Source organism: Mizuhopecten yessoensis, unplaced genomic scaffold (assembly GCF_002113885.1).
Source record: "Mizuhopecten yessoensis strain PY_sf001 unplaced genomic scaffold, ASM211388v2 scaffold923, whole genome shotgun sequence".
NCBI classification, from domain to species: Eukaryota; Metazoa; Mollusca; class Bivalvia; order Pectinida; family Pectinidae; genus Mizuhopecten; species Mizuhopecten yessoensis.
The window spans coordinates 368,398-387,551 of record NW_018403789.1 but is presented as its reverse complement, the minus strand read 5'-3'; the positions used below and the strand labels follow the sequence as shown (position 1 = coordinate 387,551).

At 32.5% G+C, this 19,154-nt stretch overlaps 1 protein-coding gene across 1 annotated transcript in view; it reads left to right on the top strand.

Annotated features, from left to right (window-relative positions):
- Positions 1-10,151, top strand: part of LOC110455393 (reelin-like) — an 86,801-nt gene extending 76,650 nt beyond the window's left edge. The window contains exons 58-61 of the mRNA XM_021505507.1: positions 647-863; positions 1,236-1,350; positions 5,452-5,630; positions 6,278-10,151. Coding sequence (XP_021361182.1) covers positions 647-863; positions 1,236-1,350; positions 5,452-5,630; positions 6,278-6,329 — 563 coding nt within the window. The 3' untranslated portion in view covers positions 6,330-10,151. The remainder of the gene's footprint in view (positions 1-646; positions 864-1,235; positions 1,351-5,451; positions 5,631-6,277) is intronic.
- The last annotated feature ends 9,003 nt before the right edge of the window (positions 10,152-19,154 follow it).

Genomic DNA, 19,154 nt, shown 5'->3' with positions numbered 1-19,154 from the left:
TGTGACAGAAGTTTCCACAAAAGGTTCAGGGAGATGTCATTTTGCTAGTAGCATGCTTGGATGAAGGGCTGTCAAGTTTGTTCAAATGAATGACCATAACCAACCCTCTTTCAAGGTCACATGGGCCAAATCTGTTTAAACATTTAAACAACTTTATTTTCTGAATATCCAAGAGACCTTAACCTTAGTTCAAGGTCACAGGGGCAAAATATGGCAATGTTATTTTGCTAGTAGCATGCTGGGATAAATAATTATAACGTTCATTCAAATAATGACCCACATTCATTTTTAAATTTATTTAATTGATTATAGAGTTGTGATATAGTAGTATAGAGCTTGATGGTGTGAAGTACTTTGAAGTTTGGGATCTGAATAAATGATATACAAATGTATACCACTTGCAAGTGTCACATTAGGGAAATTCGTTAAAACCTAGCAATGAATGTTATAAAGTGTAGACAAATAGAATCTTTCAACAAAGATCCATAAGGATATTTAGCCTATTTCAATAAATCTGACCTTGAAATCCTGTGAAGGTCACAGACGTGAGATGACAAACAGGAGAGCAACACAGGCTAAATAACTGCAGCAAACATTTTTGGAGTAAATACTCATCTTATGTGATAAAATCTTTGTTTCATTTCAGGATTTTCCTGTGAAAAAATTACCAGACATCTTATAAGGAAGATGTCGGATTCCTTTGAGGGAGGTGTGTTTCCGTTTTACTGGGATACCATCACTGGTGGGGGGATAGGGTTCGGATGTGGGGCTCTGCTACCCTATGCCCATGGAAAAACTCTCTACTTCAACGATTGTGGCTTAAGACAGATGGTTACTGTGGAAATGGATCTCCGGAGGGCAAGGTACAGTATTTATTTTTGCATTCTGTGTAATTATGTTGCACTATACACTCTATAGTGTTGTCTATCTACTTCACAGATTTCCTGAAGGATTGCTGATTACTTCTGAATTACTGTGCTAACAAAATATTAATCAAGCCACATTCTTTTTTTATTGCTGCTGCATTTAAAAACAAATTGGTCTACATAGTTATATTCAAAAAACCTACTTTACCTGCTATCTAAGAACTAGGCCATGGGCTTTTATTATGGGTGATATATAATATTTCAAATCTAATGAACCTGCATTAAGCAAATATTTGTCACACTTGACTGCTCGTTAAACAAATCATTTGCATTATTTCTGCTGCAATTGTTCAATTGTTTCTTTTCCAGCAAATTAATGTTCGTGCTACAGATAGGATGTCGAGCCCAAACCTCCACGTGTAACGTAAAGACGGGTACAGGTGTCCAATACAGAGGGGTATTACTACAGTATACCAAAGACAGGGTAGGTTAATTCTATCCCCTCCCTTCATTCATAGGGTTATGAATGCAATTTGATTTGTGTCATTTTAAATCTTTTCCTTCCGCCTCAAATAACATGAGACATGGGTTAGACACAAACGTTTTGATGGTGTTGGGCTTTTTTGTGTATCTCGATTGCACTGACGACACACACACTAAGATATTGAAAATATAGGGGAATACCTATATTTAGGTAAATAATAACTCTAAGGTTTAGAATGTATTGAACAGCATTTTTCAATGGTATGCAGGCTTCATTGTAAATATGTTTGTAACTGATTTGCACTCATACTGGTATTAACATTGAAAAAATGCCGTTCAATCCTTATTTGGATACCAGTACTAGAGGCAACGCTATAATCAATCTTTTCATTATTAGATCACATAATAATGCTTTGCAATGTCATCTTCCGTTGTGACATCACGATCCCCACATGACACTTGATTTGCTAGATATTATATAATAGTTCTGGGAGAAAAAGGTCCCCAAAACTCATGATGGTTGATATACTCATGTTTATCTAACTTTCATAAGTTAATTTTCAAATTGTAAAAGACACTCTGTAAAACTTGTGTCTCTTTACAATTTAAAAGTTAACTAACTTGAGTTAGATAAAAAAAAAAAAAAAAAAAACATTTGATATAGTGCCCTTTCTACATTAGATAATACATTAATCAGTGAAATTTGAGGAATTTGCAGGAGCTGCCTTATCTAGGGCTAACTACTAGTCCTATGCCACCTGGCTAATATCTCTCTATGTGTGTATCCCTGTGTGTGCGGGTGATGTTTTGTGATTTCACTCATAAGGGAACCTCCATTGATACTATGTTACTTTTTTTAGATAGAATAGGATGATACCTCTTTAACATGAAAACTACCTAAGTCACTTGCTTAACATGTAGTTATGTGATTAACAGAATCAAAGTTGAATAGCAATATTATAACATTACTCATCAAATAGATTAACAATATTGTAACATTACTCATCAAATAGATTAACAATATTGTAACATTACTCATCCAATAGATTGACAATATTATAACATTAATCATCCAATAGATTAACAATATTATAACATTACTCATCCAATAGATTAACAATATTGTAACATTACTCATCCAATAGATTAACAATATTATAACATTACTCATCCAATAGATTAACAATATTGTAACATTACTCATCCAATAGATTAACAATATTATAACATTACTCATCCAATAGATTAACAATATTGTAACATTACTCATCCAATAGATTAACAATATTATAACATTACTCATCCAATAGATTAACAATATTGTAACATTACTCATCCAATAGATTAACAATATTATAACATTACTCATCCAATAGATTAACAATATTGTAACATTACTCATCCAATAGATTAACAATATTATAACATTACTCATCCAATAGATTAACAATATTGTAACATTACTCATCCAATAGATTAACAATATTATAACATTACTCATCCAATAGATTAACAATATTGTAACATTACTCATCCAATAGATTAACAATATTATAACATTACTCATCCAATAGATTAACAATATTGTAACATTACTCATCCAATAGATTAACAATATTATAACATTACTCATCCAATAGATTAACAATATTGTAACATTACTCATCCAATAGATTAACAATATTATAACATTACTCATCCAATAGATTAACAATATTGTAACATTACTCATCCAATAGATTAACAATATTATAACATTACTCATCCAATAGATTAACAATATTGTAACATTACTCATCCAATAGATTAACAATATTATAACATTACTCATCCAATAGATTAACAATATTGTAACATTACTCATCCAATAGATTAACAATATTATAACATTACTCATCCAATAGATTAACAATATTGTAACATTACTCATCCAATAGATTAACAATATTATAACATTACTCATCCAATAGATTAACAATATTGTAACATTACTCATCCAATAGATTAACAATATTATAACATTACTCATCCAATAGATTAACAATATTGTAACATTACTCATCCAATAGATTAACAATATTATAACATTACTCATCCAATAGATTAACAATATTGTAACATTACTCATCCAATAGATTAACAATATTATAACATTACTCATCCAATAGATTAACAATATTGTAACATTACTCATCCAATAGATTAACAATATTATAACATTACTCATCCAATAGATTAACAATATTGTAACATTACTCATCCAATAGATTAACAATATTATAACATTACTCATCCAATAGATTAACAATATTGTAACATTACTCATCCAATAGATTAACAATATTATAACATTACTCATCCAATAGATTAACAATATTGTAACATTACTCATCCAATAGATTAACAATATTATAACATTACTCATCCAATAGATTAACAATATTGTAACATTACTCATCCAATAGATTAACAATATTATAACATTACTCATCCAATAGATTAACAATATTGTAACATTACTCATCCAATAGATTAACAATATTATAACATTACTCATCCAATAGATTAACAATATTGTAACATTACTCATCCAATAGATTAACAATATTATAACATTACTCATCCAATAGATTAACAATATTGTAACATTACTCATCCAATAGATTAACAATATTATAACATTACTCATCCAATAGATTAACAATATTGTAACATTACTCATCCAATAGATTAACAATATTATAACATTACTCATCCAATAGATTAACAATATTGTAACATTACTCATCCAATAGATTAACAATATTATAACATTACTCATCCAATAGATTAACAATATTGTAACATTACTCATCCAATAGATTAACAATATTATAACATTACTCATCCAATAGATTAACAATATTGTAACATTACTCATCCAATAGATTAACAATATTATAACATTACTCATCCAATAGATTAACAATATTGTAACATTACTCATCCAATAGATTAACAATATTATAACATTACTCATCCAATAGATTAACAATATTGTAACATTACTCATCCAATAGATTAACAATATTATAACATTACTCATCCAATAGATTAACAATATTGTAACATTACTCATCCAATAGATTAACAATATTATAACATTACTCATCCAATAGATTAACAATATTGTAACATTACTCATCCAATAGATTAACAATATTATAACATTACTCATCCAATAGATTAACAATATTGTAACATTACTCATCCAATAGATTAACAATATTATAACATTACTCATCCAATAGATTAACAATATTGTAACATTACTCATCCAATAGATTAACAATATTATAACATTACTCATCCAATAGATTAACAATATTGTAACATTACTCATCCAATAGATTAACAATATTATAACATTACTCATCCAATAGATTAACAATATTGTAACATTACTCATCCAATAGATTAACAATATTATAACATTACTCATCCAATATATTAACAATATTGTAACATTACTCATCCAATAGATTAACAATATTGTAACAATACTCATCCAATAGATTAACAATATTGTAACATTACTCATCCAATAAGGGGCGGAATCGGTAAACATGTTGCTTGCCCCCCCTGACTGCCGTGGGATTAGAGTGCAATTGGGAATAGATTAACAATATTTTAACATTATTCATCCAATAGATTAGCAATATTGTAACATTTCTCATCCAATAGATTAGCAATATTGTAACATTACTCATCCAATAGATTAACAATATTATAACATTACTCATCCAATAAGGGGCGGAATCGGTAAACATGTTACTTGCCCCCCCTGACTGCCGTGGTATTAGAGTGCAATTGGGCGAATGTCTATGATTTTTGACAGCTGACTTTACTGATACGGCACACCGTGGCTTGGTGAGCTGTTTTCAGCAGTTCAGAGTGGAGACACCGGTCATTTACACTCTTTGCTTGACAAAGAAAACAGGGATTTTTGAAAGCTCGCAAAATAAGTTTTCAATTCCTGTTTATGTTCAAAACAATTTTAGCCTTTATTATACATACCAATTCAAAGTAATAAATCTTATTCAGAATGTTACTTAATTAATAGGGAACACATTGGAAGCTTCTAGCTAGACATGACCCCGAAGATTATCTAAATCCCAAAAGAGCAGCATATACTCTACCCGAGGACGCACAGGACAACGGGGTACAGTTCCGTTGGTGGCAGCCTGTGCATGACGGAGAGGGACATGACCAATGGGCAGTCGATCATGTAGAAATCATAACGTAAGTATGGCCAACATAGCAGGTTGACATTACATTGACAATATGAGTGTAGATATGGACATTAAACTATGTAGAAATCATAGGGTAGGAATGGACAGAAAGTCAGGTAAAAAATGGTGTGGTATGTATAGAAATGGACTGTGGAATTAGTGCGTAATTGTAGCAAAGAGTTTATGTGAAATATAATAGCGCAAATATATAGACCCTGAAGTAATCATACATACTGTCGTTATGCATAATAAACGATGTAAACATTCATACCACAGAGTTACCTTGGGCATTTAAGAAGCTCTTTAGTTGAGAAATATCCTCTCCTCGTGCCAAAAGCTAGGAAACAGTTATGGCCACTTTTTGACCTTTTCAATGTCACAAGTTTGACATATATTGGTGAGAAATAGAAAGGAAAAAAGTCCTAGTAGCGGTCTGAGATTGCTATTAAGGGGAAAGCAGATCCGTTTAAGGGGGTTGTGGTCCTCCAAAGGATCTAACCAATTTCTGCAGGGAGGGGCAGCATCAATTGTCTCTTAATTATAAGGTCATGCAATGGGATACTTTATTCTGTGAGCCTTTAGGGAATTTCAGGTAGCTTGATTAAAGAAATATTTATCAATCATTTTTACCTGATTGGTTTTTTCTTTACTTTTCAGAAATCATAATTCTTTTTCAAGATTCAGACGAAGTAAATGGAGAGGAGAGTGAAAATAAACTTTCAGTGGAAACAATTGTTTCTGCCTGTACGTAATGCAACGTGAAAGACATTTGTGTCGGAGACTCTGAAAGGAAATTTCTGAAAGGCTTGATTTTGCACAGCCTTAGGTTGAAGCTTCCATGGTAAAACAATGTATATAAATGCTGGAAACTGTCTTGAGACGAACACTTTGTGGTGAATTAGGGACTAAGAGACAGTATGATTGTGGTCTTCTGCTACATGAGACCTCACCTACCTACATGTACCTGTATTCTACAGTAACAATGCAGTAAGGCACTCCAGACCTCACACCTACATGTACATGTACATGTAATCTCCATACAGCCAAAAATATCACAGTTCCAAAACATCCAGATGACACACACACATACACACACGCTCTCATACAAAGGTATATACTAATACTGTATTGGCAATGCAGTCAAACACCCTTGACCTCAAAAACCTACTAATGTGCTAGTTTCCTGTTAGTCAAAAACACCAGATCTAAAACACATACATGCTTTCCACAGTCTTCAATGTAGTCAAACATCCCAGACCTGACACAACTATCTGTGTGCAAGTATCTCATTGCAGTCAAACACACCAGATATAAAACCCATGCATGTATGCCACAGTTTTAAACGCAGTCAAATGCCCTTGACCTTACACAACCTCCTGTATGCCAGTTTCTCATTGCAGTCAAACACACAATACCAATACATGTTTACCACTTTCTTCAATGCAGTAAAATATCATAGATCTCTCACAACTATCTGTATGCCTGTTTCAGTGCAGTTAAACAAACAAGACCCAAACCCATACATGTATTCCATAGTCTTCACACGTTCAAATAGCCTAGACCTTGCAAACTACCCGTATGCCAGTATTATACCACAGTAAAACACACTTCACACACACCTACCCATGTACTAGAGTTCCGATCTTGTCAGATACTCTAGCCCCAGCTCAAACATTGCGTCGCTCCAGCAGGGAACATGTTGCTTGCATGCATGATACTCATCATGATGTCTCGCAGCAACTCCGGTAAAGGTCAAAGGTCACCAGGGATCTGAGACACTACTGCCAGGCTTTTAGTCAAAACACTGAAATTTCATTTTTGGAAATCAAACCATCTTCACTTTCATTAAGTTTTAAGGTAGGGTATTCACATACATTTTAAACGATTGTGATATATTTAAACAAATTTATATAATAATGCTAAATTTTCCTGATGTGACGTTTCTACTCACAAAGAGTTAAATTATTGAAATAATAATGAACTAGATCTTTAGCCTAAGAGACTTACAATGCTATGACAGGTGCCAGAATAATAATTTTATTATGGCCCTATGATAGATTGAATATTGACCAATCATTAAATTTCTAATAATTTGATAAAATATTTTTGTTTAAAAATGCAATTTCTCAAAACATCTACTGATGTTAAGTTATCGCAAGTATACAGATCAATAAACACACTGTCAAAGGTATTTGCTGAAGTTTCTATGTACTTGCATAAAATAACAAATTAAAGAAAGAAAAAAATAATAAACACATATTGCTATCAAATCAATTTTCACAGACAACAAAGAAATGTGTAAATGAAAGGTTTCAGGCATCCAGAAAATGTTCGCCCCGCCCAGATCAATGTGTTTCAAATACATGAAAATTTCAGTCAGAGCATGTTATTGTTGATTGTTTTTTTTATGAATATTGCCGTTATTGCAGACAGCACACATTTCTATAAAAAAAAAAAGCTATATAGGTCCAATAGATAGTTTTGATTGAAGTTTGCATGATTCAGTTCATGGAATAAAAATGACATGCAAAGTCTTGTTTGAATAGAGCCAAAACGGTCTTGTCTTTCTCAATTTGTATGGAGACTATATATAAGACTTTAATGATGAAAAAAAATGAAGTCTAAAACTGTAACATGTATGTGTAAAGGAAACGTGATCATCGATAACTGAACGTTTTCATTGAACTGATGTTCACTGCTGCTGAATAATGAATTACATACGATTTTTCTTAGATTATAAAGAAATAAGTTTTGATAAACAATGAAATTATAGCGTTGTTGATTTAATGACAATAGAATAAGTACACAATTGTTTTGATGACCATACTATTAGAACGCTGTTGTTTGATGACCATACTTTTAGAACGCTGTTGTTTGATGTCCATACTATTAGAACGCTGTAGTTTTGATGACCATACTATTGATGACCATTAAAAAGGTATGCTTGTGTTTAATGAAAATGGAATAAGCACAAGGTAACCTAGAAGACAATGAAATATCCTTGCTGGTCATTGAAAAACCATGTAATAAGTAACTGTTTCTAAGGTGACAAATAAGTACCTCGTTGCTTAAATGACAGTTTAAGTAAGGACGCTGTTGTTTAAATGACAGTTAAAATAAGCACGCTTTCGTTTAAATGATAATGAAATATGATTGCTTGGAACGACAATGCATCAGGAAACATTTCCACAAATAAAAATTGCATTCTGATGAAGTTCATTTTCAGCATTAAAAAGTACAATGCAAAAATGTATTATGTTGATGCAACCCAATTACCTGAAATGTTCATCTTATCAATAACATAATATGGAAATATTTAACATTATGACGTAGTGCCGAAACACCTTACCTTACTTTTGATCTCTTTATCAGAAATGTCGTGTTCATTTTACTGCTTGCTTATTTATCGTTTCTACTGAAAGTCCTGATAGTCTGCACAATGTAGGTCGGTGAGGTTTTTTCAGGAACTCCGGCTTTCCTCTACCACCGAAACATGGCACGTCCTTAAATGCCCATAGCTTTTCATAGGACGTCAAACACAAACAAACCAAACCGGCACAAAGTTATTAATAGTGAATCAAATGTAACAGAAGGCATGTTACTGCAGAGGAAGGGAAAACTCATGATCATGAAAATAATTACCGAATTAATAACTTACCTGTCTAAAGGCTTGTGGTGTAGACCTACTCGGGCTATGCTTGTTATTTACATTTTTCTCAAAACACTAATTACTAACATTCTATACAAATAGCAAGGAAAACCACAAAACAATCCCAACCCATAACGTCTGATAGATAGAAACGCAAACGCGTAACTATATCACCAATCAACTACTATCGTTTTCAGTTTTAACACTTCGTTTGTGCCACACAAGCCATTCCATGAAAGACAGTGGGAATATACCTAATATATACACACCTTAAGTTGACCAATAGCAAGAGAGTGATGAGCATTTAATAGGTTGAATGTGAGAGTGAATATCACATATTTTCATAAGCGACAATGCTTTTACCATTTAGTCCGTCAGTTCGAGATATCAAAGTCATTATTTTGGTGTTATGTACTTGCTATATGTCTCTTATTCACATACCCAGTGCCAAATGTACATTTTATATTCAATATCCCAAACTCCATAAAAAGTGTATGTGTCCATGGCTTTTTTTATTTGTTTAATCATGTAAAACAGAATCGAAAGAAAAACAATATTCTTATTGCCACGTCCGATTTAACTGGTACCTTTATGGGATTTTAGCTAATTGAAGATTTTGTTTTTTATCATTGCTATCTAGTGAAGTTTTCATTTAGGGAATTAAAAGACTTTAATACAAACAAATTTTCATTAGGTTTAAAAGTCTTAATGTTGCACACAATTGTATCAAAATGTTAAAAAATTAGAACAAGAAAAAAAGAAAGACAAAACTATAAGATCTATAACTACAAAATAAAAAATCAACAAGAACATGTAGTCAATTTAGTACGAATAAACAACAGTTTTGTTGAACAACCTACCTTCAATGCACGTATTTTGATTGAAATAGATAATGAACTCACCAAGGTCAATGATTTCCCAATGGAATAGACAGTCCCGAATAGGCATGGTTTTAGTTTGGCATAATGACGGCGAAAGTTCTTCTCAATTAGTTATAAAGGTGGTTGTTATTCATTTTCTGTCGAGGCTTCAAGTAGTACGTTGGGAATTGATTTTTAGAATCCTTTCACTGGGAAGTATCCTTCATCTTACAAATGATTTGACGTTGGAGTTCTTTCCTATGTGACGAAAATAACACGGGAACAATGGAAATAAACAATGGATGAAAAGAAACTCATTTAGAAGAGAGAGAAAACTCGAAAATATCAATATTTATTTTCATATAATTTTTTTAATTTTCGCTAACATCATTTGTATATTTGCTTCATGAAAGGTCATTGGATTTAGTTAGTTCTTTAATCTTTATATGTTGAGGGGAGGACCTTGATTAAGTAGCATAATTCAAAAAAGATATTTAGAGTCTTGCTTATCGACAATCCATCACCTTCATGCCTCCATGTGTTAAAAGTATCGTAGTTACAATAATGTTATACTGATGACGTGTATTATCTGGTTCTAGTGATGGCGTGTCCTTCCAGGCTCCAATTATCGTGTTATTTTCCCCTGTGTATTATACATACTAGACAACAGAAAAAAGGGTTTTTGTGGATGGTTGGTTTCGGTTTCAATGGAACCGCTAACATGAATATCAAAATAATATGTACAAGTTTGCTGTTTTTTAACCCATACATACCAATTAAAAAGAAATTAGATTGGAAAAAATCGATTCTCTAATATGTAACGCGGTAATACATTATGTTCGTATAATATATATGTTGATGGCATACCATTGTGTGTTTATATTTGATGTAATAAAACAATTACGATCAATTTGGTTTTGATGTATTGTCAGTAATACGTTGAGGGTTTTTACTTTGTTACACATATTCAAATTATTAACCTTTCTACCTTGCAAATTGGTTCGCCTCGATCCGAAAGGCAAGGAAATGAGCTTAGGGCTCGTGAAGGCATAATTGAAATATATCTTTTCTCCTAATCAAATTTATATCAATTTAGTATGCAGAACTTGGATTTACTGAGATATGTCACAGATGTAATAAAAACAGAATAAAACTGAACGTGTTCTTTTGCGTTGATGACACAGCGTCAGCACACATGGACGGAAGACCAAACATCAATTTCGAAAGGTCAATCTAAAGGTGTTCTGTTGATCAGGTGTCGCAAAGGTTTTCTGTTGATCAGGTGTCGCAATCAATGTTAACGCACATTGTCAGACATTCAAATTTGAATGTTGGAGAAAACACAGAAAATCAAACTGAAGGTGTTCTTGTGTTTTGATATCACAACGCGGACACAGATGGACAAAAGTTCAAATATTAACGTCGCGAAAAGACAAACAAAGAAAGTGAATGTTGGCTTTTGTGCTAACGCTGTGGTGAACACAAAGGTATACAATCAGTCGTATACACTTGAGGATTACAAGGTGTTGTAGAAAGATTAATAATATAAAGGGGGGAGGGGGGTGGGGGTGTAATTTGATTCTTAAAACACTTATGAAGACAACACCGATGTTATCAACAGAGACAGGGCATTTACGTTTGCAAGACGTACTGAACAGTGTTAAATGTAAAACTAAATTTCTGAGGAGTCATTGATTAGATTATGGTGTACAAAGATAGCAGATTTATTAACACGCAGAAACAAATATTATGTAAGCATTATAGATCAGCATATATAAAAGTTAATAAGTCACGGCGTAGGAGGTCAGACACCATCTATTGGAGGGAATGTGACAATGGTATAGAATTATTTTACTTGCAGCACGTCTACAAACATTACACTATGTAAACGATATCAAAGTTTTATTTTTTACACAAACAATGTACCCTGTTTGTGATAGCGTGTGTCCAAACCGATGAATCGTATTGAAGACATTATTGAAACGTTATAAATTACAAATGTAGCAGAAGCAGTTCGACACTATATGTACACGTAGGAGGTACAAGTAATACGACAATGGTTTTGGAAATATCTCCTTAAAGCTATTCTCAGGATCTCGACCTTGTGGCGGTGTATGCTTATATTGAGTACGATCGAAGACATAAACCAATATCCTGTTATCAATGAATGCATCTTTCCACTATTTTTTTGCATGTAAATACCAAAAGAAAAGTGAATAGTTCCTTATATATATAAATAAAAGAAATGACGTAGTTTTATAGAATTGAGGTTGGTTATTCAATTTCATTTCAAAATAATAACTATTTACATATGCATGTTATTCCACGCCTTGTGTTTTCGGAAAACCCCCACTTGTATCGACAATTTTTATACAAAAGTTAAAATACATTAACTGTCTAATTCGAAAGCGTTGCTTAGTATAAATAAAGATTTTTATAAAGTTTTGACTGTAAATATTTGTCACTTTTGCTTAACATTATTTAGATTTATTAGCAATAATAAACAGAGCAAACAATCGTTATTAGAATATTTTTTAAACTTAACAAGTTTAACATTTCACAATATATGTTGAGGAATTCACAATTGATTACAACAAATCTGGTTATTTTTTTCATCTTCCTTAATACAAAAACAACAGAAGTGTCAATAAAACCGTAATTCCAACTGAAAATCGATAAAACTAAGGGAAAATCGATAAAACTAAGGGAAAATCGATAAAACTAGGGGAAAATTGATAAATCTAAGGGAAAACCGATAAAACTAAGGGAAAATCGATAAAACTAAGGGGGAAATTGATAAATCTAAGGGAAAACCGATAAAACTAAGGAGAAAATCGATAAAACTAAGGGGGAAACTGATAAAACTAAGGAGAAAATCGATAAAACTAAGGGGGAAATCTAAAACTAAGGGGAAAACCGATAAAACTAAGGGAAAAACCGATAAAACTAAATCGATAAACTAAGGGGGAAATCGACAAAATCTAAAACTAATGGGTAAACCGATAAAACTAAGGTGAAAATCGATAAAACGAAGAGGAAAATCGATAAAACTAAGGGGAAAACCGATAAAATTATGGGAAACCCGATTAAACTAAGGTGAAAATCGATAAAACTAAGGGGAAACCCGATTAAACTAACGGAAAATCGATCAAACTAATGGGATGTTTACAAAAAGACATTTGATAACCTACAAGTTTTATAAGACCAAGTGTTCCAAAAGGGCGTCAAGTGTGCTGATACACGTCACTAACCCTAGCAATATATATTTAAAGCACAGAAAAACACTATTTGAATACCGAATACTATATGAAAAACAAGAATACAAGTACATAATATACCAAAAAGCATGTGCAGAATGATAATGTGGGTTTTTTCTGGGATAAAAAACAAGTACATGTTGTACAATATGATAATATTAAAACGATGTGTGAATGTTATATCAGGTAGGAGAATGTTATATCAGGTAGGAGAATGTTATATTTGGTAGGAGAATGTTATATGAGGTAGGAGAATGTTATATCAGGTAGGAGAATGTTATATGAGGTAGGAGAATGTTATATCAGGTAGGAGAATGTTATATCGGGTAGGGGAATGTTATATCAGGTAGGAGAATGTTATATCAGGGAGGAGAATGTTATATCAGGTAGGAGAATGTTATATTTGGTAGGAGAATGTTATATGAGGTAGGAGAATGTTATATCGGGTAGGAGAATGGTATATCAGGGAGGAGAATGTTATATCAGGTAGGAGAATGTTATATCAGGGAGGAGAATGTTATATCAGGTAGGAGAATGTTATATCGGGCAGGAGAATGTTATATCAGGGAGGAGAATGTTATATCAGGTAGGAGAATGTTATATCAAGTAGGAGAATGTTATATCAGGTAGGAGAATGTTATATTGGGTAGGAGAATGTTATATGAGGTAGGAGAATGTTATATCAGGTAGGAGAATGTTATATGAGGTAGGAGAATGTTATATCAGGTATGAGAATGTTATATTGGGTAGGAGAATGTTATATGAGGTAGGAGAATGTTATATCGGGTAGGAGAATGTTATATGAGGTAGGAGAATGTTATATCAGGTAGGAGAATGTTATATCAAGTAGGAAAATGTTATATCAGGTAGGAGAATGTTATATCGGGTAGGGGAATGTTATATCAGGTAGGAGAATGTTATATCAAGTAGGAAAATGTTATATCAGTTAGGAGAATGTTATATCGGGTAGGAGAATGTTACATCAGGTAGGAGAATGTTATATTGGGTAGGAGAATTTTATATGAGGTAGGAGAATGTTATATCAGGTAGGAGAATGTTATATTGGGTAGGAGAATGTTATATGAGGTAGGAGAATGTTATATCGGGTAGGAGAATGTTATATCAAGTAGTAAAATGTTATATCAGGTAGGAGAATGTTATATCGGGAAGGAGAATGTTATATCAGGTAGGAGAATGTTATATTTGGTAGGAGAATGTTATATGAGGTAGGAGAATGTTATATCAGGTAGGAGAATGTTATATCGGGAAGGAGAATGTTATATCAGGTAGGAGAATGTTATATCGGGAAGGAGAATGTTATATCAGGTAGGAGAATGTTATATCAGGTAGGAGAATGTTATATCAGGTAAGAGAATGTTATATCAGGTAGGAGAATGTTAAATCCGGTAGGAGATAGTATTGGAAGAAATAAACACTTTGCTCATATATAATGGCTTATCTACAGAGCTTCTTACAAGGAATTGCTGGTACACTCCGATCAATTTTGACTATATCCTGGTGATTAATCACTAAATGTAGAGATATCTATGCCAATGTTTACCAAATGATTGAACAATGTCCCTCCTTCAAAGTTCCTGGACCCAACATTTATTTAAACTGTTTATGTCATCAATGCATGCTTCTTGGTGAGACTACACTGACTGTGTGTTTGGTAGATACTTCTATTCAGAACAATGTATTTATCTATACATGTTATTTTACTTCCATGAAAAATATGTTTGTCAGTTTCCAACGGTTAACTTAAAGTATAGGCATATACGAAGATCCTTATGATACTGGTGATGACTTCATAATCAATAGGTCACTCATTCTTTTGATAGTCTTAAAAAAAACTAAGTACGTCTCATCATGTTTATTTACCAGTTTATGACTTTCCATCAGTAAATATTATGTAAGATTTATAAAAGGTTTGATTGGTTACCTGTAGTAAGTACCCTGTCCGTTGTCTGAAAAGCTAACACGTAGAACGGTAGGAAAATATTTGTCTATGAGGACAGTCAACCTTTCCTTTGATAGAATACATTTACGAACAATAGATCATTTATTGAACAATACCTTTATCGACAAAAACTCTTACGAAATATCATACACTTTGTCATAACACTTTCAATAAGATCTCCTGCGCGTTTGGGCCAATGTAAGTTGGAAATACTAGTTTCCCCCTCTATCACCAAAAAGGAAGAATCTCACCACATCTGTGCCAAGTTTGAAAATCATATAAAGTTTGAAACACAGCCTAGTATCTATTATCAGTCTCTTAGACGCATAACATGGAAACGGTATAGCTGTTCCAACAATAAACATATACACTGTGAAGATAATCGATACGGCCGATATCTACGATCCACCTCTTGACAAACCCTTCCTGTATTTTCTGTTCGTCATTGTGCGAGTATGGGGATTATTCAAACACATTGGAATTTATTTTTTATTTTACTTGCCGGTAAGTACAATTACATTATCTATTTGGCATGTAAATCATGTATGATGTATAAATATGTTATGCTGTACTTTAGACTATTTAAAAAAATCAGCTATTTAGTGTATTTGAAATGATATATAACATGTATAAGATATTTAGTGTATTTGTAATGATATATAACATGTATAAGATATTTAGTGTATTTGTAATGACATGTATAAGATATTTAGTGTATTTGTAATGACATATAACATGTATAAGATATTTAGTGTATTTGAAATGATATATAACATGTATAAGATATTTAGTGTTGTACTTTATAGATGTTTTTTTAATTGATATCCATATCTAAAGGCGTGATATGTTTATGCAACAATCATTTGAATTAGTAAGTTATGCAAAAAATACATTGTGTTAAGTTCGATAAAGCAGCACATTTGTAATGCAACATTATAATTACTTGTCAGTTATTATTTACAATAAAAAAGAGAATACCAAAATGTCAATTAAAACCCGTTCTTCGAACGCAAGATCGATGAAACTAGTGCAAAATAGGAATATAGAACATATCAACCTTGAGACAATTACAAAGTTACAAAAACAGGTGTTCCGGAAGGTTAGGCGTGTTTTGTTTCATCGACGATGTTCGTCATTTTTTTTTTTGGCATTTTGAATCCTTTTTTTACGGTGGCGTAGAGTGTAGAGTTGTAGATTTTTTTTGATTTTTTTTTGCATGTTGATTTTTTTTTTTTATTCAAAATATGATATTAATAAACATTTTATGATGAACATATAACATAAACATCAGATTGATAAATTTCACCCTTAAAGTTCACAGCAGCTTTAAAAACACCACTCAGAGCTATAATATACGAAACGATATTCGTCATTCTAAATGAGGTTGGAGTCCAAGTCATGTCACGTCCTTAGTTTCTTTATATGATATGAAGGTAGATGTTTTTGTTCATACTCATTAGTGTACCTTGTTGTTTCAATGTCACTACCCCGGTTCTCGCTACGAACACGTGACATTATCTCCATTTGACCTATAATTACATGGCGGATATCGTCGGTGAAGCAGAAGACGCGTACCATTCTGGAACATCTTGTCTTATTTTCCTAGTACTGAATAAAATATTATCTGTGTAACTCATTTGCATATATTCCGATTATACAGACTTTGTTTAAATGTTTTATATTTATTCATGTTTGAATAAATAATATCGCTAACAAATCTTCTGCTCTTTTGATGATCTGATTATTTACTTAGAATAATTTATAATTATGACAAACTAAACTCAATAATAAGGCCTGTGTAAATGGTTTAAGGTAGTATCACATGCCGCGCGAAAAAGAGCAGAAGACAGATCGTAGTACTTATTTGAGAATTTTCATTTATTTATTTCATTTCATTTATTAAATAGACTTACATAGGAGGCACAGTAGTGTAGTGGTAGAACACCGCGCTCGTTACCGAAGGGTTGCGGGTTCAAGTCACGTCACGATACTGTGTTGTATCTTTGAACAAGATGCTTTACTCCGCTTGTTCCAATCCACTCGGGCTGTAAATGAATACGTGGTTGGGCAGTGCTAGCAGAAATGGCAGCACTGGCTGTATGCTCTCCAGGTAGTTGAGAAAGATATTGGCTGGTTGGAAAAGCCCTATAACCACGGATAATAATTTGAGAACCGCTTTGAGACGACCTACGACCTAGGTTGTGATAAAGCGGTATATAAAAACCTCGAATTATTATTTATTAGTAGTATTCTTGTTAAAAAAAAGTCCAAGAAAACGAAAAAATACCGAAGTGATAACGAAATGCAAAATCGTTGAAGCTAGTTACGAATAAAATGAAATAATTTCACGTATATGCTTTAAAAATACAAGGAAAATGAGACCAGGTGTCCCAGAAAGGTTAGCGTCTCCTGCATGACTAATCGACGATACCCGCTAAGCAAATCTAGGTCCGATCCCCAATAATTGTCTTACCTTAAAATGAGAATTTGAAAAGTGACAATGAAACCATGAGGTACATTAATGAAGGTAATCAATAACGAATACATCAACCTTGATCGCTTTAAACTCCGCGTTTTTAGTTTGTCCTTGGCTTTTGATATATATCACGGATTATCTAACTATCTAACTCATAATGGTGATATAAGTTATATTTTAATATATATAAGATATCTGATGAACAAGAATAATACGAATAAGATTTATATTATGTGATACTAAAAGTACAAAAGATATTTCATAAAATATGTAAGTATTTCTTGCTGTATAAAAGTGCATTTAACTCCTATAAGTGATTGTATACAAAGTGTATAATGCATTTCAAACCTTATACGTACCGGTACTTACGTCTTCAGTAACAAACGAATACAAAATAGACCCCAGCTCACGAGGATTAGTTAAAGCACTGCGTCAGCTTAAGAAGATAAATATATCCCAAAATATCACAATGAACAAAATGTAACAAAATGTGAACGCACTTAAACTTTTGAGTTTATTGAAGATCTTATCGTGACACGTAACACAAATCAAAGACACAACCCTTTTACTTTCTCTTTCTTGATAATGACTTCCCTGCTTCCTCAACATACAGTATTTAGCATATAAGTATCATATCACAGGGTTACATTCTGCCCGTGCTTCTGGTCCTTCCCGTAAAAATGAGTTGAATCTGTCCAAAGCGGCGGCAGAACCCATCGTGTTTTGGCCAATACAGACTTCGAAACATAATCTACCAACAGAAAAAAGGTAAGAACTTTATTTCTGATTTTTAAGATACTTTATTGTGAATAGATTTCGACGCCAATTACACTCTTTGGTATTGCATTGATTTTGGTAACAAATTGTACATTAAAAATAAATATTACTTATGGAGAATTATCAATTACACATTAACTTGAAAAGAAGCATGCTGCATTTCCCTTTTGATAACCATCGCTAACTTGGGTGTCTTAGGGCGAGCACAAAAACAACATTCTTGGTTGTTCCCGAACACTGTGATAATATTTGTGGTGCCCTAACAACAGAACAAGACATAGAAGACATTATAGGACAAACATCACACCAGCAGTTTAAGACATGTCAGGGGTATTATAATATTCAATATAATTTATTACTATACATCATCTATAAAACAGCGTGTCTGATTTGATTATATTAATCACATGACGAGAAAAAAGTTTCCCTGAAGCACTCGAGTTCGGAGAAAATTAAGCAGATGTTGTGTTTTTGTTGTATTTCGGTATAATGACATGTATATTGTCTCTGCCTTACGGAAATACGATACTTTGTTCCCCCTAGATTAATCCTTTT